Consider the following 23,594-nt stretch of genomic DNA (forward strand, 5'->3'; position numbering starts at 1 on the left):
CATGCAGCCCCCTGCCAGGGACACAGCAGGTGACAGCCCCGCTGACCCCCCAGGGAAGGGGGAAGTGAACCCTGGGGGGTCTCTGCCCACCCTGACCCCCCTTGGGCGATGGGGACCCTCCGGCCGGGCAGGGGCACCCATGGGAGACCCTGGGGCGGGGAGCTGGGGGTGCCAGGCAGGGCGCAGGCACAGGACCCCTCCCCACGTGCCCCCCACCGCCCCGTGCAGGGCGGGGAGCGATCTGCACCCCAAAGAAAGCCGAAAAGCAGCACCCGCAGCCCGGTCCCGGCACCCAACGGGCTCCGTCTGTTCCCGACAGCCGCCAGCGCGAGGCGAGGAGAGGAGAAGGGTCCCGGCCGCCCGCGTTGCCGTGGTGACGTGACAGAAATCGGCGCCCGCCAGGTTTCCCCGCGCGCCCATCGAACGCGGTGCCGGGTATCGGGTGCCGGTAGCACCGGTGAGCAGGTGCAGGGTCCCGGCGTCGGGTGCGAGGGTCCCCGGGGGGCTCCTCCTCTCCTCGCTTCGTTTCCCGGCCGTTAACGCCGCCGTCAAAACTGGACGGCGCCGGGGGAGATGTTGAACATGGAGGGGTCGAACTTCTGGCCGCGGAACGGGGAGCCCTCGGTGTCCCAGCCCTTCTTCAGCATCTCGTGCACCTTCTGCAAAGAGCCCGCGGGGGCCCGTCACGCCGGGGTTCGCCCCGCGCCCCTCCCCGCCACCCCATCCCGCACGCATCGACGAGGGGTTCTGGGGGCTCAGCACCCATTTCCGAGGGCACAGAACCACCCCCGGGCGTCACCCACCCTCCTCGCGGATGGCACCCGGAGCCGGGGGGGGAGCGACGGGCAGTGAAAGGTGGGGCTGCACCCAGACCCGGGTGGGCTCACCCCGGAGCGGAGGCAGCGGGGACACGGCGGGGGTGGCTCTGGAGGGAGGCGCGGGGACGTGGGACCCGTCGCCGGTGCTGACGGGTATTTGCCAGGGTGCTGGGAGCGTACGGGGCAAAAGAGAGGGGCTGTCAGGTCACGGTCCCAACGTGGAGATGCTGGGGGGACGCTGGGCGAGGAGGAGCTCTGGGACGGAGCGGGGCTGCTGCCCGCCGCACCCTGAACCGGGGAACCGGAGGGCGGGTGGGCAGGGCACAGGGCAGGGGGCACGGGGTGGCCGGCACCTACCAGCTCGTGGCTTTGGGGTTTGCCCTGCAGCTTCTGGTGGTAGTCGAAGGTGAGGCGGTCGAGCACGGCGTGTTCCTCCTCGTCCACCGTGGCCATGGAGCGTTCCTTGTTGATCTTGTCGATGTCGATCTGCTCCTCGCCCTCCAGGATGGCGTTCCACCAGTACTCGTCCCCTTTGTTCAGGTTGATCTGGGGACAAGGCGTGGGTCAGAGGAGAGGAGCCCCCCGGCCTGCCCCGGGGATGTGTCACCTGCCCCACACCTCGGTGGCAGCAATGCTGGGAGCTCGGCTGTACCCACGCGTCGCCCCGCACTGCCCATCAAGCCCCAGTTCCCCCCCGCTGCCCATCGAGGCCCAGGTCCCCCCTCCACGGCTTGGCAGAGGGGCAGAAACACTCGTCCCTTCCCTCCCGCGGTGGCCTGAGGGCTCTGCACAACCCCACCGTGGCCCCTCACACCCCTCCGGCCTGGATGGCACCGCTGACATTTTGGCTCATGCCAGGGCTCGAGGTGGGCACAGGCGTCCTCCGCGGGAACCTGTCCCCGGGTAAAGCCACCCCAGGGCCACACGGCAGCAGCACGGCACGGGGCCCAGAGCGCTGGGCCAGCTCGTCTGCAGCCACCCAGGAGCCGAGAGCCCGGGGCCCTGCCCGTGGGGCCGGGGGCTCCCAGCCCGGCACCGCTGCCATCCCGTGTCGCCAGCCCAGCGGGAGCCCTCGCCTCGGCTCGCTCCGTGGGTGGCAAAGGAGGCAAAGATGTCCCCCGCCGCCCCGTGCCACCCCCGCTCGCCGCCAGCACCTGCCTCCCGCGGCCCCGCGGCTCATCAGCTGGCCCCGCAGGGACGGTGCGAGGAGAGGGGACATCCCCTGGCCGCCAGCCCACGTCCTCCCCGACGCACGGGCAGGAGCCGGGTGGCCGGAGGGGCCGTGCCGGGTGCCAGCGTGACCATGGGGCATCCCGCAGTGGGAACCCCGGCCTGGCTGGGCTGTGCCAGGACGGGTGGGCTTCTCTCTCCTGTATCATCCGAGCGATAATCCCGGCAGCGAGGCAGATTGATGGCGTTCGCCGGCCTCTCTGCAAAACCATCAATAAAGGCAGACAACACAATTTACTCAAACCTCCCTGGAAGCTCAACAGCTCCGGAGAGGAAAACACGAGCAGCCATGAAAATTACGGAGCCGGGCGGCTCTTCCCGATGCAAAGGAACCAATTAATGCGGGAGGGGGCGGTTGGGGCTTAATCCTTCTGGGAGAGCAGAGCCGGTAAAACACTCCGGCGTGGGGAAGGCGTTGGTTTTTCCAGCTAGACAGGCTCTTAATCGCCCGGTTCCACTTTCCAGGGAGGGGAAAAGCCGCTGAGGGTTTGCTCGTGGCAGACGGGGGAACGGCCAGCGGCCTCGGGAGCGCTGTCCCCTCGGCGGGGCGAGCTGAGCCGTGGGTCGTGAGCCCAAACCTGCGGCGGGAGCAACCCCCAGGCTCTGGGTTGGAACAAGAACGTCCCCACGGTGCCACGAGCTTCCCTGTGCTTGCCCAGCATCGCTGCTGAGCGCCCACAGCGAGGTACGTCCCCCCAGAGCCGACCTGGCAGCGGAGGGACGGACGGACGGACGCCAGAGGGACTTGGTGGCTTCTCAGGCATCACAGGATCACAGAATCAATGAGGCTGGAAGAGCCCTCTGGGATCATCGAGTCCAACCATTGCCCTGACACCACCATGGCAACTAGACCAGGGCACTAAGTGCCGTGTCCAGTCTTGTCTTAAACCCCTCCAGAGATGGTGACTCCACCACCTCCCTGGGCAGCCCCTTCCAATGGCTAATGACCCTTGCTGAGAAGAAATGCTTCCTCATGTCCAACCTGACCCTCCCCTGGCCAAGCTCGAGGCTGTGTCCTCTTGTCCTGTCACTGGTTGCCTGGGAGAAGAGGCCGACTCCCACCCCGCTACAACCTCCCTTCAGGTAGTTGTAGACTGCACTAAGGTCACCCATCACCGGGATGGAGGTGGCATCACCCCACCTCCATCCCGGAGCACCGAGGGAACTCATCCCCCTGCCCTTCCCTACCAAATCCCCGTCCTCCCCCACCACCAGACCCCAGGGAACCCCCACGGAGCCACGGACCAAGTGGGAAACACCCCCGAGACCCGACTCACCCCCGGCGAAAGGCAGCGGAGCCGCCGCGGGGAGCGCCAGCCCGGGGATCCTCCCCTGCTCCCCACCCCACGCGTCCCGTTTCCCACCCCGCTGGGAAGCCAGGATTATTCATCTCCTCGCCAGCTTTTCCGCGGCGCACATCGCGCCTTGGGCGCAGGGGGGGGGATTTGCTTCATCCCCCTCGATTCCAGGGGGAGAGACACAAAGTGGGGCTCGCTCCGAGGTGGGAGCCCCCTTTCCGACGCGAGCCTCGGACATGCCCAGGGCCAAGGCCAGAGGAAGGATCGGGTCCCTGCAGCGTGCCCGGGCTCTGCTTTTTAGGCTGGCGGGTCCCAAAGGGCCCTCAAGGCTATAGGGTGATCCTGCACCCCCAGCCCTAAGGGTTTTACCCAGTGGAGACTTTTGGGGCTCACAGGGAGGCAGAACAGCCTCTGCAACGGCGGCCTGAGGAGAGGGAGGCTTGCAGGGGGGACATCCTCACTGCTGTACCCACAGCTGGACCGTCCTCGTGCCGCAGCGCTCGTGCTCCCAAAGCCGGTGTCCGAGCTGTCAGCCAGGAGGGGAAGGGGCTGTTCACATGCCGGTGCGCTCAGCAAAGCACCGGGACTGGGCGAGGACAGACCTGCTGCGGGCAGAGATGGGCACGGGGAGGGACGGGACACTCGGCGGGCACCTCTGCAGCCAGGAGGGACCCTCCCGCGGTGTGCCAAGGGGGTGGCAGGCGTCATCGGCATGGACACGGTGTCACGGCACCTCTCCCATCTCCACGCCGTGCCGGGAGGGTCACAACCCTTCGTCACCGGTGCTGGGCTTCGTCAGAGCATGAGGTTTCTTCCCCGATCCTAAATACCTTGTCAGAGCTGGAGAGCTGCTGCCAAGGGGTATAAGTAGGTCTTGGAAAAACGACCTCTCACCACCTGCCTTTCACCAGCAGCCGTCACCCCGAGAGTCAGCGGAGCCATCGCGGGGTCCGGAGGAGGCGGCAGGGCAGGGCGGAGGGGGAGCACCCCCCGTTATCATCACCTCGGCCTCGCGGCTCACGAGGTGACAAGCCATGGACTGTAATAGCTGCTCGAGGCAGGACTTGGGTGACAAAAGCCCAAGTGTGGATAACAAACGCTGGAGAGGAGGAGAAAGAGAGGGAACGGGGAGCTGAGGGGGGGAAAAATCCTCAACAACAAAAATAATCCCAAACGGTGTTGTGCACAACACCCAGCGGAGACTGCTAAAAACAGCTCGTGCCAAGTTATTTTAATCTCACTTTTGACAAGCGAGCGGGTGTGACGGAGAAGGGAGAGCACAGGGATTGCAGCCGGGACCGGGGCCTCGGCGCAGCGAACAGGGACACGAGCGCGGGAGAGCACGGGGGTCTCGATGACCCTCGATGTGTCCTGCAGGAGCACACGGGACTCAGCGGCCTCTTGGCACCGAACTGGGACTTCCCCAGAGGGGTAAGACCAAGCAGGAGAGATTTCGCCTCCTCGGTGCACAGACCGAGCTCTGCCCATGGGGGTTGCCTCAACTCACAGACCACAAAAACACGAGCACGGACGGGTTCTTCTCCGGACAGAGCTACCGAGGTGCCCCAGCAGTAACCAGGGCAGCCACGACCACGGAATAGAACCGGTTTGGTTAAAGGACCTTTAAGCTCATCGAGTCCAACCGTCACCCCAGCACTGCCAAGGCCACCACTAACCCATGGCCCTCAGCACCACATCTACACGGCTTTTAAATCCCCCCAGGGATGGGGACTCCACCACTGCCCTGGGCAGCCTGTGCCAGCGCTTGACAACCCTTTCCATGAAGAAATTGTCCCTGATCTCCAACCTAAACCTCCCCTGGCACAACTTGAGGCCGTTTCCTCTCATCCCATCACTTGTTACCTGGGAGAAGAGACCGACCCCCCCTCACTACACCCTCCTTTCAGGCAGTTGTAGAGAGCAAGAAGGTCTCCCCTCAGCCTCCTTTTCTCCAGACCAAACCCCCCCAGGTCCCTCAGCCGCTCTTCATAAGACTTGTGATCTCAGACGACTCCAGCGCCGGCGCTGGCTGAGTTCAGCTCCAGCTCCATCCCCACCCCGCGTCCCGGGGAGGGAAGTGGCACCTTGCAGCACCTCACAGGACGAAGACATTCCTGATCGCTGCGCTCAGAGTTCACACGGAGCCGCACAACATGTGGACGCACAAACTCGGGTCCAGAAGGGGCCCGTATGCCCCATCAGCCCCCAACCCAACCCAACCCAACCCAACCGGCTCCAGGCGCTGAACAACGCGATTCACTGACACGTGCCTGGGTGTCTCCTGATGAATGAACCGGGAGGAGTCGCAAACCGCTTTTGGCTACTCCGTGCACGGAAACAAGGAGATGCTCTCGGGTGAGAATTACTCACTCTGCTCCAGTTACCTTACAATTCTTCAAGCGCAACTTCATCCCACCATCAATATGTTGGCAGCCAGCTGGAGATCCCTCACCACCCTGCGCTCGTGCTAATTCAAGGCAAGACCCAGCTCTCGGCTCGGAGGCAACGGGACCGCTCCCCACGCTGCCCGCGGCCGCGCCGGGAGGCCCCGAGTCTCACTCCACCCGTTCCCTCCTCCTCTGGCACCGGGTATTTACCCAACATTGCCTCCCTCGCCCATCCTGGGAACACCCACCGGGGATTCCCATCCGCGCCGTGGAGCAGCCACCCGTTGGGCCACCTCCTCTTGAATGGGTTTACTCCTTCCCAGCGTTGTTTTGCTCTTCCCACATAAGCTAATTTTCAAGATTCATTTTAAAAATGCAGGTTAATGATGCCACCGCCTCCTTTTTGTGGAAAAGGAGAGGGCAAAGATGGCCACAGGTGGCAAAATCCCCCTCCCAGCACAATCTTGGTCCCAAAACTCGCGCAGGAGTTTGGCAACTGCTGGACACCCGAGATCCCAGGCTGACGGGCAGCAACGCAGCCCCCGGGACAGCTCCAGCTGTGGCCACGGCCCCGGGACAGCAGAACCCACACCCTGAGCCTGGACAGCCGGAGCACACCAGAAACGGAGTCACGAGGCTGGGAACCCACCAGGAACACGCTGCTGGGTGCAACAGCCCCCACACGACCTCGACAGGGAAGATTTGTGGCGCTGGGGCGGCAGGCACACGGCAAGCCCCGGTGCCTGCTGAAGGCAAACAGAGAAGCAGCCACAGTGACTGCTTCAAAGAGGGTAAGAAAGAAACTCGTCAGGATGCCGGGGTAGGACCGGGGCCAGGAGAGTCAGAGGGCAAAGCCAAGGACCGGCGCACAGCAGTGGCACCACAACGCAGTGCCACGGCCTCAGACCTGGCAGACCCTGCGTGCCAGGGTGAGGAGAGAGCGACCACCTCGAGGTCACGGACACACTCCCACCACTGCGGGCTGGAGCTTCGGGACCCTCCTCACCCGACCCGATGGATGCGTTGCTCTGCCAGCACCCCGCCACGCTGCCGCCGCTCACCCGGAGGGGCAGCTCGGGAGCTGGCAGCAGGGCACGGCACACGGGCACGGGTAAAGAGAGACAGATGTTAGATGGGGAGAGCCAGACACGTCCAGATCTGGCTCAAACTTCCCATTGCTCCAGTTTTTGGGTCAAGCCCAGCGGAGCTGCGAGCCAGGGTGTGGAGACACGGGTGGCACGGGCTGCCCTTACCAGAACGCACTTCCCCGGCTCCAGGCTCCAGAGGGAACTCTCCGTGTTGATCTTGTGGGTGAGTTTCCCTTCCATAAGGACGCGCTGGCTGTTCCCCTCCTGCACCGCGACACGGATCGCGCCGCTGCTGATATCCACAGACACCTGGAAACACAGAGAGGGAGAGAGAGAAAAGAATCAGGAAGGTTCCTGCTCGTCCTCTCGCTGGGCTCGTTGGGGTGCGGGGTCAAGTGCACTCGCTGGGAACGAGAGAGGTGGAGAAGAGCTTTCAGACCTGCGTGTAGCAGGAGGGTGGGAATCCCGCTGTCGCTTCAGAGCAAACAGCACCAGCTCGGAGGAGAAAGGAAACCTCTCTGGGGAAGGAAAGGCAGCAGGGCCCAGCAGACGGAGCCCCAGAAGGATCTGAGGCAGCTGGTTCTGCCATCACGAATGCCCCATGCCTCAGTTTCCCCCCAGAAAAAAACAGCAACTCTACAGAATCACAGAATCACAGAATGTTGGGGATTGGAAGGGACCTCTGGAGATATCTACTCCAACCCCCTGCCGGAGCAGGATCACCTGGATCATGTCACACAGGAACGCGTCCAGGTGGGTTTTGAATGTCTCCAGAGAAGGAGACTCCACACCCTCTCTGGGCAGCCTGTGCCAGTGTTCGGTCACCCTCAAAGTAAAGAGGTTTTTCCTCATATTTATGTGGAACCTCCTGTGTTCCACCGTGCACCCGTTGCCCCTTGTCCTGTCAATGGATGTCACTGAGAAGAGCCTGGCTCCATCCTCGTGACACTTGCCCTTTACATATTTATAAACATTAATGAGGTCACCCCTCAGTCTCCTCTTCTCCAAGGTAAGGAGACCCAGCTCCCTCAGCCTCTCCTCACACGGGAGATGTTCCACCCCCTTCATCATCTTCGTGGCTCTGCGCTGGACTCTCTCTAGCAGTTCCCTGTCCTTCTTGAACTGAGGGGCCCAGAACTGGACACAATATTCCAGATGCGGCCTCACCAGGGCAGAGTAGAGGGGGATCAGAACCTCTCTTGACCTGCTAACCACACCCCAGGATGCCGTTGGCCTTCTTGGCCACCAGGGCACATTGCTGGCTCATGGCCATCCTGCTGTCCACCAGGACCCCCAGGTCCCTTTCCCCTTTCTACGGGCCTCCTCCATACAGTGCTCCAAGGCTGGACACGCACTTGCTGCGACTGAGCTGCCAGGAGCCCAGCGGGTGCCCGGCCATCACCGTGGCAAGCTGGGCACAGGTCTGTGTGCTCCTGGGGGCCGAGAGCTTCCCTGCCGAGTGGGAGCGACTCGGGGACTTCTACACCGGGAAGGGCCGCAGCGGCTCGTCCCCCTCCCGCCGCACCGCACCGCACGCACGCTCCTTGGCTCCGGGTCTGCCGCCGGAGCCAGCGCTGGGCTCAGCCCAGGCCTCCCGTCGGGCGTGCGAGGAGGGGTCACGTGCGGGAGGGACGCTGCGGCACGGCTCCCCTTCGCTCCGTCCCCAGCTCCCGCCCGCAGCGGCCATATGGGGAACCCTGCTCCGACCCGCCGCGGAGGTGGCACGGCTCTCTCCTGGGGAGGCAGAGGCAGGCTGCGACTTCGCTGCGCGGCACACGGTACCCTCGGTCTCCAGAGAGACCATATGCTCCCTCCTTTCCCCTTCGGCCCTGAGCTGCTGCCAGCAGACAGCCCGAGCCAGGCCAGGGGACTACGGGAGGACCTGGCTGGGAAGGGGCAGGTTTGTGGCCCCCGGCGCTGGCCCGACTCTGGCCCAAGAGGAGGAGACTGCGGTGAGATTTGCCTGCATTCTCTCCCAGAGTTCCCCCAGATCTTCCTCCCGCTCTGCAGATCTCATTTGAAATGTTATTACATTATCCATTACCTAGGAGATCTCCAGCGGCTCTCTAGCTCCACGCAGGCAAGAGCCAGGCAAGGCTGCTCCAGCCGGGGAAGGCACCACAGCTGCGTCGCATCGATGCCACCAGGAAGCCCCCAAACCCGCTGCGTGCCACGGGGAGCTGCCAGGGCTTCGTCGGGAGCGGCTCAGGCCCAGCGCACGCAGCACAGGGTGACGCCACCGCCGGCTGGGAGCAGGACGGCAGCCGCAGGGGATCGGGGAAGGCACGCGAGCTCCGGCTCTGCCCGATGGGAGAGGACGCCTGGCTGTCAGCCGGCACGTGGCTGCGGCCAGCCTCTGCGAAAGCAGCTCCTCCTCGGTGGGAAACACCTGCAGAGGCTGCAGCGTGGAGCAGCCTCCCCCAGCCTGGGGCCGAGGCCTCGCCACAGTGACGAGGTGCGGGGCTGAGGCTCTGCTCTCCGTTACCGACTGCCCGGTCCCCGGGCGCAAGGACAGAGCTGCTGACGCTGAGTGCTCAGCACGGCGCAGGGCCTGCCCAGAGAGGGTCAAGGGGAAAAAAGCAAAGTGACCCCCAAGTCACCTCCTGAAAGGGGTTTTTTGGGGCGTGGAGGGCCAGGGAGGCTGGAGATATGGAAGGCACAGACGCAGCATCGCGGCTGTGGGATCCACGGGGACGGGAGCAACCCAATGCAAGAGGGGTTTTATTCCAAGGTGGCTGCACAAGACAGCTGGTGGGGCTGAGGGACATCTTGGAGGTGGCTTGGGACCAGCGGGGTGTCAGGAGAGGGAGCGGAGAAACCCAAATGGAAGAAGAGATCCGAACCGGGTGGCCTCAACCCGGTCACTTCGCTGCGCAATTGCGATTTGCGACACCCGCTTCTGCGTGCAGCCAGCACAAAGGCCCCTCTTGGCACGCCAGCCCCCGGGCGCGGTGACAGGGGACAGCCGGGGGGACAACGGGGCACATGGAGCCCGGACCTGAGCCCAGGCAGCAGCGGGGGGGAGCCGAGGGCGATCCCACGGGGGCGGCGTGCGGGGGCACCCTGGCAGCTCCAAGGCAGCTTGTCCCCCACGAGCTCCCCTCTGCCCCCCTCAAACCGCCCGGCTCTCCTGAGGAAACCCACATCTCAGCTCGCCGCCGTGGCTTTTCCACCACAGTAATTTCTCTGCACGCTCAAACGCCCACACCCGCCCACGCAAAGCAAACAAGCAAACACAAACCCAGGGAGCGATCGAGCTCGGCTCCTCCGAGCCAGGCAAAGAGACGCTTGTTGTCATTATCTCTATCGAAGCGCTCGTGCCCCTGTCGTGCGTGTAAGTAGAGCAGAGAGGTGGGGAGCGCAGGGGAAGATGCTCCCACCTACCCCCTCGCCCATTCCCTGCTCCACGGACACTTTTCTGGAGCTCCGTACAAGGAAGCCTTAAGCTCGCCCGAGCGAGAATGTGCCATAGCAACAGCCTGGATCCAACAAAGTGTCACAAGGAAGATTTTGAGCGGTGTTAAAGCCGGGCGCGCTCTGAGCCCAGGGTCCAAAGCGGGGTAAACATGAGCCAGCAGTGTGCCCAGGTGGCCAAGGCGGCCAATGGCTTCCTGGTCTCTATGAGAAACAGTGTAGCCAGCCGGTCTGGGGAAGGGATCGTCCCTCTGTACTCGGCACTGGTGAGGCCGCACCTTGAATCCTGTGTCCAGTTGTGGGCCCCGCACTTCAAGAAAGATGTTGAGGTGTTGGAGCGAGTCCAGAGGAGGGCGACCAAGCTGGTGAAGGGTCTGGAGGGTCTGACCTCTGAGGAACGGCTGAGGGAGCTGGGGGTGTTTAGCCTGGAGAAGAGGAGGCTCAGAGGTGACCTTAGTGCAGTCTACAACTACCTGAAGGGAGGGTGTAGCGCGGTGGGAGTCGGCCTCTTCTCCCAGGCAACCAGCGACAGGACAAGAGGACACAGCCTCAAGCTGCGCCAGGGGAGGGTCAGGTTGGACATCAGGAAGCATTTCTTCTCAGCAAGGGTCATTAGCCATTGGAAGGGGCTGCCCAGGGAGGTGGTGGAGTCACCATCCCTGGAGGGGTTTAAGAAAAGCCTGGACATGGCACTTAGTGCCCTGGTCTAGTTGCCATGGTGGTGTCAGGGCAATGGTTGGACTCAATGATCCCAGAGGGCTCTTCCAACCTCATTGATTCTGTGATTCTGTGGGGGGAGATTTTTAACCTCGCCTTGGCAGGCAGAAGCCAAAAATCTGGTAATTTTTTTAAAAAGAGGAAGCTTGGTGAATGTAGAGGAACACTTCTCCTTTGCAGGAACCCATCAACAAGGCGTCCAAAGTCCATCGAGCTTTAAAATGGCTCGGACCCATCCTGCTTTGGCCTGTGACCCAGCTTATCTCCTTCCAGCCCCTGAGGCTGGAAGAGATTTAAAGAATCACTTGAAAACACAAAGTCTGCCAAGAGAAGCCCCAAGAGGGATGTAGGAACCAGGAGATGCCTCGCAAGGATAAGGGAAGTGCAACATCTGCTCCGAGAGGGCAGCTGCTGGCAGAAACTGGGGCCAGGGCAGGCAGAGCCAGGCCACAGGGAACTGCGTGGGAAGGAGCTGTCCTGACACCCGGCCCTCACCGAGGCGCAGGGGCTCTTCGCAGCGACGGCACAGCCTCGAGCCGAGGGTTGGTCCTGTCCCAGCTCCTCCGAGCACCTGCAAGGCCCCCCGCGCCTCTGGGTGGCAAAGGATGGGGCAGAGAAGGCCTGAGGCTCTTTTTGTTGGCAAGGACACAACTCCCCTGGCACAAAGGGCACTTCCCTGGGCAGGGAGAGGTATCGTAATTGCAACACGATGCAGATCCCTCTGTACTTGGCACTGGTGAGGCCACACCTCGAATCCTGGGTGCAGTTTTGGGCCACTCATGACAAGAAAGACCTTGAGGTGCTGGAGCGAGTCCAGAGAAGGGCAACGGGGCTGGGGAAGGGTCTGGAGCACAAGGAGAAGGGTCTGGAGAGCTTGTGAGGAGCGGCTGAGGGACCTGGGGGGGTTTGGTCTGGAGAAAAGGAGGCTGAGGGGAGACCTTCTCGCTCTCTACAACTGCCTGAAAGGAGGGTGTAGCGAGGTGGGGTCGGTCTCTTCTCCCAGGTAACAAGTGACAGGACGAGAGGAACCGGCCTCAAGTTGCCCCAGGGGAGGTTTAGGTTGGAGATCAGGGACAATTTCTTCATGGAAAGGGTTGTCAAGTACTGGCACAGGCTGCCCAGGGCAGTGGTGGAGTCCCCATCCCTGGGGGGATTTAAAAGCCGTGTAGATGTGGTGCTGAGGGACATGGGTTAGTGGTTGGACTCGATGAGCTTAAAGGTCCTTTCCAACCTAAATGATTCTGTGATTCTAACATTCATCTGGACGTCCCTGAATTCCTCCAAGAAACAGCCTGGGTTTGATTTAAAGACCCACTGGGAGAGCTGCACCTCCTGGTCTCCCTGCTGTCCCCGTGGCAGCCGTTTGCTCCCTCACCCCTCCGGTCCAGGCTGCTGCTGCCAATTACACTCTCTTGGCATGACGAGGAGCTGTGTAGGCTGGAGCCGGTGAACAAACCCCAAGCGTGCTCATTTCAGCCGCCCTGGGAGCAGAGGAGAACGGGAGGTGGGGGGAGCGTGGACTCCCCAAATGGAAAAATACCGGATCAGCGGTGGGGAGGGCAGCAGTTGGGAAGGACAGGAGAGTTCAGCCTTCTGGGTCCAACAAATGCCAGCCCTGGGCACGCTCCCCTCGAGTCCCTCGCCGAGAGGGAACAGAAGTGGCGAAGGACAAACGACGTGACCGCTCGTGGTCACGAGTAGAGAGGGAAAGCTCCTGCCTGAGCCAAGGAGGGAGGTGAGACCTCCCTGCCCACGCAGGCAGCCAGGGAGAGGGCCCGGCTGCTCCGCCTGCGCCCCAGCCCCAGCTCCCTTCCACCCAGAGCAGGTCAAGTCTCACACACGCTGTACCTGCTCCAGCTCCCGAGTGCCAGAGGAGCCGTTTCCAGGAGCTCCCGCTCGCAAACGAAAGGCAGGAGACACTCCAAACGAGAGGGAGCAACCAGGGAAGGAGCATCCACCCCCAGCCGGGCTCAGAACCCGGCGTGCGAGTTTGCGGTCAGTGGAAGCGGAGAGAAAAAGCACAGAAAATGCCACGTGGTGCCAGGGAACCCCGCTGGGGTCAGAGCAATAGGACACCGCAGTCGCACCAGGAACGCGGCCAGGCTGGGACCATCGGTCCCAGCACCGGAGAAAACGGCACAACCACATCCTGCTCCTCGAGTACGAAGGACAAGGAGCCTTCCCGCTCCAAACACAGCTTCCCGGGACAGCCGGGCACCCCCAGGGAGAGGGAAACGCTGAAAGATGTACCACAGAATCGCAGACTGGTTTGGGTTGGAAGGGACCTTAAAGCCCATCTCGTTCCAACCCCCTGCCACGGGCAGGGACACCTTCCACCAGACCAGGTTGCTCCCAGCCCCATCCAGCCTGGCCTTGAACACTGCCAGGGAGGGGGCAGCCACAGCTTCTCTGGGCAACATGGGCCAGGGTCTCACCACCCTCACAGCAAAGAATTTCTTCCTCAGATCTCATCTCAATCTCCCCTCTTGCAGTTTAAAACCGTTCCCCCTCGTCCCATCACTCCACACCCTTGCCAAAAGCCCCTCTCCCGCTTTCCTGTGCACACCACTTTACCTGTTTGCCTTTTACGATGTGCTTGGGCACGGGCACTTTAATCTCCAGGTCGCTGTAGTCTTGGGACCAGGAGTAATTCTCTCGCACGGCTCCGTTGTAGCTGTCGGGGTTTGTCTGGAACTGCTCCTGTCTCCTGGGGGGGAAGAAAGGGGCGACGTGTTAAGTGTCGGATGAATCAGAGCTTGGAGAGAGCAGGAAACTTGAGAGGAGGGTACAAGAAGCAGCAAGGGAGGGCAGAGCTTCTGCCTGGCCGTCCTGCAAACATCCCTAACGCTTCAGGCTCGTGCCCACTCTCTCCCTGTCTAGGAAGGGAGAAGGTTCAGGTCGGCAGCCCCGGGACGCAGAGGGACCCCGTTGTGGGTGACACACAAGACTGCAAGGGGGCAACCGGACAAGGGGACCACGAGGAACGCTTAGAGCCCACCCCAGCCACTTCCAGCTGCGGAAATGTCAGGAGAAGGATGAGGAGGTGGTTGTGAGGGTAGGATGGGATCGATCAGATCGATAAGCATTAATCAATACAGTGTTTCCTGCCAAGCAAGGAGATCTCCGTCACACCCATGTCCCTTTAAACTGCTGGCATGGGGATCTACTCCACCGCAACCTCCCGGAGAGGGCTTTCAAATCAAATAAAATCTTTTCTAAAGATAGCTGCGGTGCTAACAAAAGGCAGAGTTATTTTAAAATGTTTTGAGACGCACCTAGTCCTCAATCTGGAGCTGTACAAACACGGGGCTGCAGCGAGTTACGTAAGGGGGGGGCTGGTGACAAGCGGCCCCGGGGGGCAGCCGGCCCTGGGGACCGCATCTCCCTGCGCCCCCGACACCCCCACACCGAGGGGCCCTCGCCAGCACCGGGCGGGGGCGGCTTCCAGCAGCGCGGCGCCCAGAGAATTATGTAAGATCCATCAATTTTAATTAAATTAGGCTCTAAGACAGTCGGAGGGGCCGTGTGTACAAACCCCCGCTCTTTTTGTTTTGTTCTTGATGGTTTCACAGGGTTTTACCTGCCCTGTTACAACCACGAGTGCCCTGGACGGGGGTTTGGATCCGGTTCCCCAGGCAGCACCGGGGAGCGGCAGCAGCCGCGGGCTCCCAGGCTCAGGGCGGCGATTTCGGGCAGCACCGCATCACTTTTTTCGGGCATCTTGGCCTTGCCTGGCGGTCGCCCATTGGGTGCCCATTGCCATGGAAACGGGGTTGGCATGGCAGCACCGAACCGGCGCTGGCGCGGGGTTGGCTCCAGCTGTCGGTTTCCCAACCGCCCCCGGATTGTAGGAGTTGAACAGGCTGGAGGGCGAGAGGGGGAACGGGGCGGGCGGCCGGGGTCCGCGGGGCCCCGCTCTCACCCCGCGGGAAGCAAAGGGGTTGAAACGAGGTGGCACGTCCCCGAGCATCGTCTCGTGTGTCCCCAGGTCCCCGCCTAGAGCCAGCTCAGCGGTGGCTCCTGGCCCCGCTCTCGGGGCACGCTCGCCCCAGAGACCATCCCGCGCAAGCCCCCGGCAGAGCGGAGGGAGGTTTCTCTCCTGGCTGAGGATCCGTGCGCTGCCTGGGGCAGCTTGGCTGGTTAAGGGCCCTCGCAGGACGTGCCCCGGCGTGGTGGGCTCTGCACGGGCACGGCACAGCTCTGCAAGGCTCCTGCCCTCCGCCCCGACTCCCTTGGGCTGCAGCAAGCGCGTACGTGGCTGCGCAGTGAACCAGAGCACAGACCTGACCGGGGTTTAAAACCTGCTGGGTTCTTCCCCTCCTAAGAGAGTGTTTCCTTCTAAGCAGCACGGACCCGAGCTGCGAGGCAGAGCTCACCGTGCCCCTTCCAAACCCGCCAGCGAGACACCGGAGGAAGGCTGGGACTCACCATCCCGAGTGCCAGCCGTTCCCTGCGAGCGAGGAAAGAACTGGACAAGAACCAGCACGTGGCTATTTACTCCCAGGCCGTTCCCCTCCCGGCCTTCCCCGGGAAAAGCCTGAAGGCTAAAGGGGGAGCCCGGCCAGGCCAAGGCTTGTTAGAGCAGATGCAGAGCATCAAAGATGGCAGAAAACCCATCAGCACGAAGGCAAGCGTGGGTAAGACACCGGCTGCAAAAGCCTCACGGCCACAGCACGGATAAATGACCCCAGGGCAGCCACTCGCTGCCACAAAGCCACCAGGTCTGTCCTTGATGTGTCTCCTCTTCCTCGGGAGGAAAGTGCCGGGGCTGAGCAGATCGTGGCCAGGTGCATCCTGGATGTTTTAGCCCTCCTGAGAGCTCGCCGAGCGTGGTTTCATTGCCCCGTGAGGGCACGAAGGAGGAGGCAGTGCTAATTGGGTTACTTCCACGGGGAAACTGAGGCCGGACTTGCTCTGCAGCGACTGTCGATCTCCTCTTTGCACGGCAGCGCTACCGAACAAGCGACAGCAGTCTTCCTCCCAGCCCCGACCGTCCCCCGCGGGACGGCTCCGTCCTCGCTCCCTCCGTGCTGTAACTAGAGCAGCCGGGTGACGGAGGGACGGTTCACAGCCACCCTGCCTCTGTGTGCAGGGTGCCGGGGACGAGCTCTGCCCCCACTGCCTCATCCTCACAGCCCTCCTGGGCTGGCTGGGCAACACGTGCCCCAGCCAAACTGTCCCCATGCTCAGCTGGCTTCAGTGGGGAGAAGTTTCCCCTCGGGTCTAAACCTCCCTCCAGACGTGGCTGCTCGTCCCGGGGTGCAGGGACCAGCACCGTCGCTCCTCTGCTCCTCCCCAACAGCCAGCACGAACCCCCCCAGCCCTTCCCGCAAGTCACCACAGAATCACAGAATCAACCAGGTTGGAAGAGCCCTCTGGGATCATCGAGTCCAACCGTTGCCCTGACACCACCATGGCAACTAGACCAGGGCACTAAGTGCCATGTCCAGTCTTGTCTTAAACCCCTCCAGAGATGGTGACTCCACCACCTCCCTGGGCAGCCCCTTCCAATGGCTAATGACCCTTGCTGAGAAGAAATGCTTCCTAATGTCCAACCTGACCCTCCCCTGGCGCAGCTTGAGGCTGTGTCCTCTTGTCCTGTCGCTGGTTGCCTGGGAGAAGAGGCCGACTCCCACCCCGCTCCACCCTCCCTTCAGGTAGTTGTAGACTGCACTAAGGTCACCTCTGAGCCTCCTCTTCTCCAGGCTAAACACCCCCAGCTCCCTCAGCCGTTCCTCGCAGGTCAGACCCTCCAGACCCTTCATCAGCTTGGTCGCCCATCTCGGCTCCAGTTCTGCTCCTGGTGTGAAATCCTCAGATGTGAAACTAATGGGGTGACGTTGTCCCCCAGAACAGGATCACAGGGGGAACTCACAAAGGTCTCGGTAAATTCCCCTGCAAGTTTAACCGCCCGCCCTTAAGGAAATGTGGATTCGGGGTGGTGAACGCAGGCCTCAGCCTTGTTAGGCGCCTCTGACAGCTCTACCATCTCCTGGAGCAACTCTGCCTCTCCTGGAGTTTTTCCAGCCAGATCCTCGCCTGGTCCAACCCTGCTTAGCACACACCACTCCTCACGCCGGCGGCACTCAGGAAACCGGAGCCAGCTCCTTGGCTGGGAGGCAGCTTCCCTCGCCATCCACAGGAGACAGCCCCAGCTCAGTGCCACCGGAGGTGGCTCTCCTGGCCAAAGCCGTCCCTCGTGTCACTTCAACAGCACCACCGTGCAGCGGGCGAGAGAATTTCCTGCGCCAACACCATCGCCAGGAGACATCCCCGTCCCTAGACCCACCAGATGAAGATGGAGGCCGGAGACAGAGTGCGGCATGGGTTGGACGGGATCCTCCCGGCAGCCTGGCGACAGCAGAGCAGCTCCTGGCGCGATGGTCGGCTCGCCGGGACGCCCCACCGCCCACCAAGCTGGGGCAGGCGGTGGCAGGGTTGAGGAGAGGGAGGGTGAAAAAGCATCAGCTCTTAAACCCCAGGGTTTGGCACCGCGTGCACTTGGCTGCCGGGTAGTGGGGATGGTGTGGGTGGGTCTGTGTGTTCTGTCTTGTTCTATTTTCGCTCCCAATGTGTCATTTTGGGGGAGGTGAAACCTTTAACAACGCACCGTCGAGAAGCAGCCGGATCTGTTTTCCACTCCTAGGAGCCGCACCGCACGGCTGCGCTTGTCACCCCTACCAGAGCCGCTCCCCTCGCGCCGGGTCAGACCCCCGGCGGCAGCCAGAGGGGGCCGGGACCCGAGGGGAGGTGGCCGTGTCACCAGGAGGTGCTGCTCGAGCGAGGCTGGCCGAGGCAGGCTGGCTGCCCGAGGGCTGAGGGCCCCAGGTACAGATTTCTGGGCATTTCTTACTCCGGGATTTCCAGCTCCGTGGGTTGGTGACGCACGACGAGCCGAGCGATGAGCAGCCCTCTCCTCTGCGGACACTCGGCTGAGCACAGTTCGGTCCTCAGAGCCCAACAGCTCCAGCACCGGCCCCGGAAAAGCAGCGCCAGACACAAACCGAGAGCGGGAACCAACCGCCGAAGGATTTGGTTGAACGTTTTACAGGAGGAGAAGCAGGGCAGCTCACCGAGTTCCTCTTACTGAGGATTTTTGGTGCAAGAAGGCAGAAGTTGAGGAATAGATGCAGCAGCCATCCATCAGCCCGATGCTGCAGGCTGAGTGCGGAGCAGAGGTGGGCGAGCACCATGGGAAGGAGTTCATACGGGCCTAATCCCAACAGATGTGGTTTTTTTCTCCATGAAAAGAAGAAAAGAAAAAAAAATCCCAAGGATTTTCAGAACTACTTAAGGAAACTGATCCTCTTCACCTGGAGCAGCTCAGCTCGCCGACGCAGGGTCCCTGTGGGAAGCAGGCTGACGGACGTGCCGGATACCTGGGTCTGTAGGGTCAGGCATGTCACCCTGACGGTTCAGTGTCCACCGCTGCCGGGACCGGGGACCTGGTTCTTCGGCCGAGCAGAGCGCTGAGCGCAGGGCGGGGGCCGGCACCTTGCCGAGGGCCGGTACAGCAGACACCCACCAGTCCCTCGGCGTTCACAGAAAGCTTCTTGCTCTGAGTCAAGGTGAATTATTTAGGCAGCTTTAAGGAAAACGTGTCAAGGCAGTTAAGTGATGTAGATGTGGAGGCGGGTGGAGAAGAGAAACAACCTCAGCGGCTGAAGTTGGGCAAGCAGGACTGGCTGAGGCCGAAGAGGACGATGTGGAGAGGAAGCCGGGCTGGTGCCGCGCGACAACGCACCCGGCGTACACAGAAACGGAGACCGAGACCTGCTCCCTCCTGCAAAGCTGCTCCTGAAGGAGGTATCTGTAACAGCCCTGCCCTACCTGCGCTCTGCCATCAACACCACGTCCCATCAGGTCCCCCAACAGCACAAGCAAGGCTCTCCCCTCCTTTAGAGGGGGGAAACCACAGGGCAACGGTGTTGTACAGTCGCCGTGCCAGCAAACAGCAGAGAGAAACCACCCCAGCTCTGTATTTTAACCACTGTCAGAGGCCCCGAGCCTCTTCAAGCTCGAAAGGTTGCCAAGAATGGAAAGATCTCATTAAGCAATAATGAAGTTCCGAGCAAGTAGGAAAAGAGGAAATCAGGCGCATGGCGTGCGCGCGCCCAACCCAAATACGCGCGCAGCGAGCGGGGCCTTGCAGGGAGACGCGCCGCACGCCGTCAACCCAGCCAGCAGCTCCTGCGACGATGAGACTTTTGGATCAAGGCTGTTGCTCCCTGACAGCAGCCTCGAGCCAGTGGCGCCCATCACCATAATTAATCCTGCATCCTCGGCGCTGCGATGACTCAGGGAGGTACCGGAGAATTCAGGAAGAGAAGCTGCTGCTGACACGCACGCGCCTCGGGCAGGTTGCCGTGCTGCAAGACCCCCAGTCCCGCAGTGGGGCTGTAGCTGAGGGCTTTTCCCCTCCGACTCTGCCCTGGGGTGGGTTTCTCCGAGCCGGACGCCTCCACCACAGCTCCCAGTGCCCGTGCTGGCAGGACCCGAGGTGCAGTGGAAGAAGGGCCCGACCTCCTGCATGCTGCGGCCCCATCATCTCTGCCTTGCCCGAGGTGGCAGTGTTGGGATCTTCCCGTAGCTCACAGCCGCACTGCCTGGCTCAGAGCATCTTGCTGGGCTTCCCAGCGAGCCAGGAGGGTGACGGAGAGGAGGATGAGAGGAGCGTTCGCGGTCTGTCCCCCTGAAACCGCTGCGACATGCTCAGCTCTGCTGCTGCAGGTCGCACAGGGCTGCTGGGACCAGCGCCGGGACAGCAGCCACCATCCCGGTCACGTCACCCACCCAGGCTCCTGCTCCCACCAGACCCCCGGCAGCCTCCAGACCTTCACACGACCATCAATCCCCTCTCCCTCCTGGGGAAGCACCCAGGACCACACCTGCACCCAGCCTTCCCAGCGCTACCGGGGCTGCACGCAGCCCTTTGGGGTGGAAATCACCACGGGAGAAGCGGGGCGAGGGCGGGCCGAGCTGGGCGGGCAGCGGGCGGGTGGCAGAGCCCTCTCCACATCGCTAGGGAAAGGCCACGCTCGCCCGACGGCACCGACACACACGCTGGAACAGAAATTTCCAGAGCTCCTGGCTCCCAGCCTCCTGCTTCCCAGCACGACCAGCTGAAAACTCCAAAGCCACCCTGAGCTACGGGAAGGTCTGTGCACCCTGTGCGGCTTCTGTCAAGCCCCGGCTCGAGCCAGACTACAGCCAGAGGGAAAAAAACACAGCTTTTAAGATGAATTTGAAGAGAGTCAAAGGTGCCCTCTGCCCCTCGGGGGTGCCAACAGGTAGAGAAGCCAAAAGTTTAACCTCTTTGGAAAGCTGCAGGGATGACGTGCATGGAAAATGCCACCTTTGGGCTCCTCCTGCAAGCGAGCCACGAAGGAGCCTCCCCCCGACCTCCAGATTTAACATCTTTTGGCATCAAAACCTCAGGACCGCTGCGGTCCTGGAGGCACCCAGTGCTTCACCAAGGCTCCCTTTGTGCAGAACGCCGCAGTTAATTAGGTCTCCGGCAAAGCATTAAGCTGAATACCGAACCCTGCCCTCTCACAGCTCAACCCACCCCGCGCTCACCAAGCCTCGGGATCACCCCGACCCGCTCCACCGCTCTCCGCTGGCAGCGAGCTCCAGCCCCCAGCGCTGCCGTGGCACCAGGGCGGGGGGTCCCGGGACCCTCCTGACCCTCAGGGTTTCTTCCAGCCCAGGTGTGTTTGGGTTGCTGGGGGAGAACACCCCAAATCCAGTGTTGGAAGGTCTCCTTCACCCCCGAAGTGGTTCACCAGTGGTTCCCCACCAGCCTGCTGCCCCAGCCTCGGGGCTCCCCAGCACACAGCCGCACAGCCTTGGTGGTCCTGCTCTCAAAAAAAGACTGAAAAATGGGAGTCACAGAACCACAGAACCAATGAGGTTGGAAGAGCCCTCTGGGATCATCGAGTCCAACCATTGCCCTGACACCACCATGGCAACTAGACCATGGCACTAAGGGCCATGTCCAGTCAATGCCTTCCTCCTCCCCCCCAAAACTCAGGCACGCCCCAGCCAGGCCGTGCCCGGGCTCCAGCCTGCGGTGCCCACCTCAGCTCTACAGGAAGGTCTCCTTGCCCTCAAGAAGCCTCAGAGCTTCGACTCATCACCGGGATGGGACCAACAACCAACAACAGGGAGCATCAAGCCACTGTCCCCCTGTATCACCCCGTGTCGAGCCCGGATGATGCTGTGGGTCAAGGCTCCCCATACAAGGTGCCCGACGTACCAGCCATGAGATGGTGCCTTTACTGCCCGACCCAGCGGCCGAACAGCGAATCCACCCGACCCGCGGGAGCTGGAGTCCCCCCAGTCCCACCACACGGGGACCAAGACGCTCTTGCCCCTCTCCCTGCCAGGGGAGAGCCTCGCTCTTTCCCAAGCTCGCCTTCCCTTTTGGTTTCCGAGTTATTTACGGAGCTGTTCAACAGAGCCAGCTCACGAGGCGGGTTTAAATGCCGCCGCCGGCTCGCAGAAGAGCTTCGGAGCGTCGTCACCAGAGAGCCAGATCTCACTACTGCTGGGATATTTGGGTCAAGGACAGCAGGACACGTTACCGTTCGGAAGAGTCCCCTGAGATCTTCATAGTGTTTGCACAGAGCTCACACAACCTTGGGTTTCAGAGGTCTCCGAGAGACCGACGCGCAGGCAGAGCGGGCTGCATTCAACTACAGCTCCCCTGGAAAAAGGGGATTAAGGGCAAAGAAATCCAACGGGATCAAACTGTGGGAGCACGGGACGAGGTGGCCTCTCAGACCCCCACACCACCGACACGACCTGGCCCTGTCTCGACACCCGACAGCACGACGGGGCCGTGCCAGCGCCACGCGCGCCTGGTAGTTTTCCACGTTTCGCCGCTTCCTTTGGTGAACGAGGCGACGTTACAACAAGCAAACAGATATTGCTTTTTTAAATAAGAATGAGGCACACGCTGTCCCTCGGCCTCCAGCCCTGGGATTTTCTGCTTGTTAAGAGAAAAGATTTATAGGTTTTAATTTAGTTATTTTTGGGCCCGGGACCTAATTTTGGAGCTCGGTACCTTGGTAGGGCAAGCAAAGCCCTGAGCGATTCAGTGTGTGACAGGGGAGCTGGCACTGGGCTGCTGATCTCAGCAACCCAACCCGAGGAGTCCGGTTCCTTGGGAAAAGGCTGGAAAATTGGGCCCCGACCGATTCCTCGTCAGCCGCAAAAGGCTCGTTACACTCGAGGGCTGCCCCAGACGGAGGGCTGGGGGGATCTCATCCTCGGCTCTCGCCTTTCAGCCCTTTGAAAAGGCGCCTCCCGAGCAGCTGAGTTCCCACCGCCGTGGGAGAAGGCTGATGAACTAAAATAATTCTCCCAGCGGGAACCATGGCCTCTCTCCGTCGCAGGAAGAAAGACTCCGCTCGGCAGGGAGGACTCAAAGAGAAGTTTCCCTGCTTCCCCCCACACCATCCGGACCCAGCCCTCCTAGAAACCAAACACGAGCGCGGCGCAAGTCCAGCGCTGCCGGTCCTGAGAGCGAAACAGCCTTTGTGTTACACGACGAGCCCAGGACGTGCTGCTTTTCCTCTCCCGGGCTTTTTCCCCTCCGTGCTGCTTTTCCTCTCCTCGGAGGAGGGAGGTCTGGGCTCTTGAGCAGAGGCTTTTGGGTTCCCAGCCGGCCCGGGCTGCAGCTCCCACCTGGAAAGCTGGTCATCAGCATTGGGGAGTGTTGGGAGAGAAGGAAAAGGGTTTGAGTGATGCCCCTTGGCTGGGGGGAGACCACATGGCTGGAAGAAGGTTTCCTGGCCAGAGGGGCACAGCCCAGGAGCAAAGAAATGGGGTAAGAAGTGGAGAACCCCAACGGGTTCACACACACAGAGCATGGGGAACGGCTCTGGCCACCCCGGCATCAGCAAGGAACAACAGAGGATCGTGTAGGACCAGGAGGAGCACGAGGATGCTTAAGTGAGAAGTCAGCCTCAAAAGCAGGCTGGAGGGGAACAGAGCGTGATGGGAACCCACAGAGGGTGAGGAAGGGAAGTGGGGAAGCGCTCACTGCCTCTGCAACCTGCACGGAGGGGTTCGGAAGCCGCACGCGGCGGTGGACCTGCTGCACGGTGGTGGACCTGCTGCAGGACGCTGCCACGGAGACCCCAGGTCCATGCGGGCTGAAATTCAGAGGCAAAAGGAGAATAAATAACCCACCAAGAGACACAAACGACCAAGCGCTCGCTCTGGCTCAAAAGCCGCTGAGCTGCAGTTTGTGGCAGCAGGGGGAAAACACGGAGGAAGCATCACCGCGCGCTCGCTCTGTTCTCTTTCCTCTTCCCCGAGCGTCTGTTGGGGAGAGGATTCGGGGCCAGATGGAGCTCGGCTGTACCAGGTCAGGCCGTTCTCCCGAGGTCTGTTTGGCTCCTGCTCGTGACAGGCCCGGGCCGCGCCGGGGGAATTCCCCGCACGCAGCCCCGGGCGCCTCGCGGCACCTCTGCGCAGCTCCCGCGCGCGCAAGGAATCGGAACCAGGACAGACTCTCCCTTAAATAGGGATCAGGATCAGCTCCATCTTTCTGGGTCAGGCTGGAAGAACAGCACGGACTCTGCGGTGAGCTCACCAGCAAAGCCCACAGGGAGATCGGGGAAGGAAACCAGT

At 61.9% G+C, this 23,594-nt stretch overlaps 1 protein-coding gene across 2 annotated transcripts in view; it reads right to left on the reverse strand.

Annotated features, from left to right (window-relative positions):
• Positions 1 to 6: 6 nt before the first annotated feature.
• The window catches only part of NUDCD3 (NudC domain containing 3), a 31,502-nt gene continuing 7,914 nt past the window's right edge, over positions 7 to 23,594 (reverse strand). The window contains exons 3-6 of one of the 2 annotated variants that reach the window (XM_068421391.1): positions 13,527 to 13,659; positions 6,987 to 7,130; positions 1,176 to 1,364; positions 7 to 659 (exon numbers count right to left, since the gene is read on the reverse strand). In XM_068421391.1, the coding sequence (XP_068277492.1) occupies positions 549 to 659; positions 1,176 to 1,364; positions 6,987 to 7,130; positions 13,527 to 13,659 (577 nt within the window). In that variant the 3' untranslated portion in view covers positions 7 to 548. Of the gene's footprint in view, positions 660 to 755; positions 987 to 1,175; positions 1,365 to 6,986; positions 7,131 to 13,526; positions 13,660 to 23,594 lie in introns of those variants that run through there. The other variant, XM_068421390.1, reaches the window with a different exon arrangement.

This window comes from Nyctibius grandis, chromosome 33, assembly GCF_013368605.1.
Source record: "Nyctibius grandis isolate bNycGra1 chromosome 33, bNycGra1.pri, whole genome shotgun sequence".
Lineage (NCBI taxonomy): Eukaryota > Metazoa > Chordata > Aves > Nyctibiiformes > Nyctibiidae > Nyctibius > Nyctibius grandis.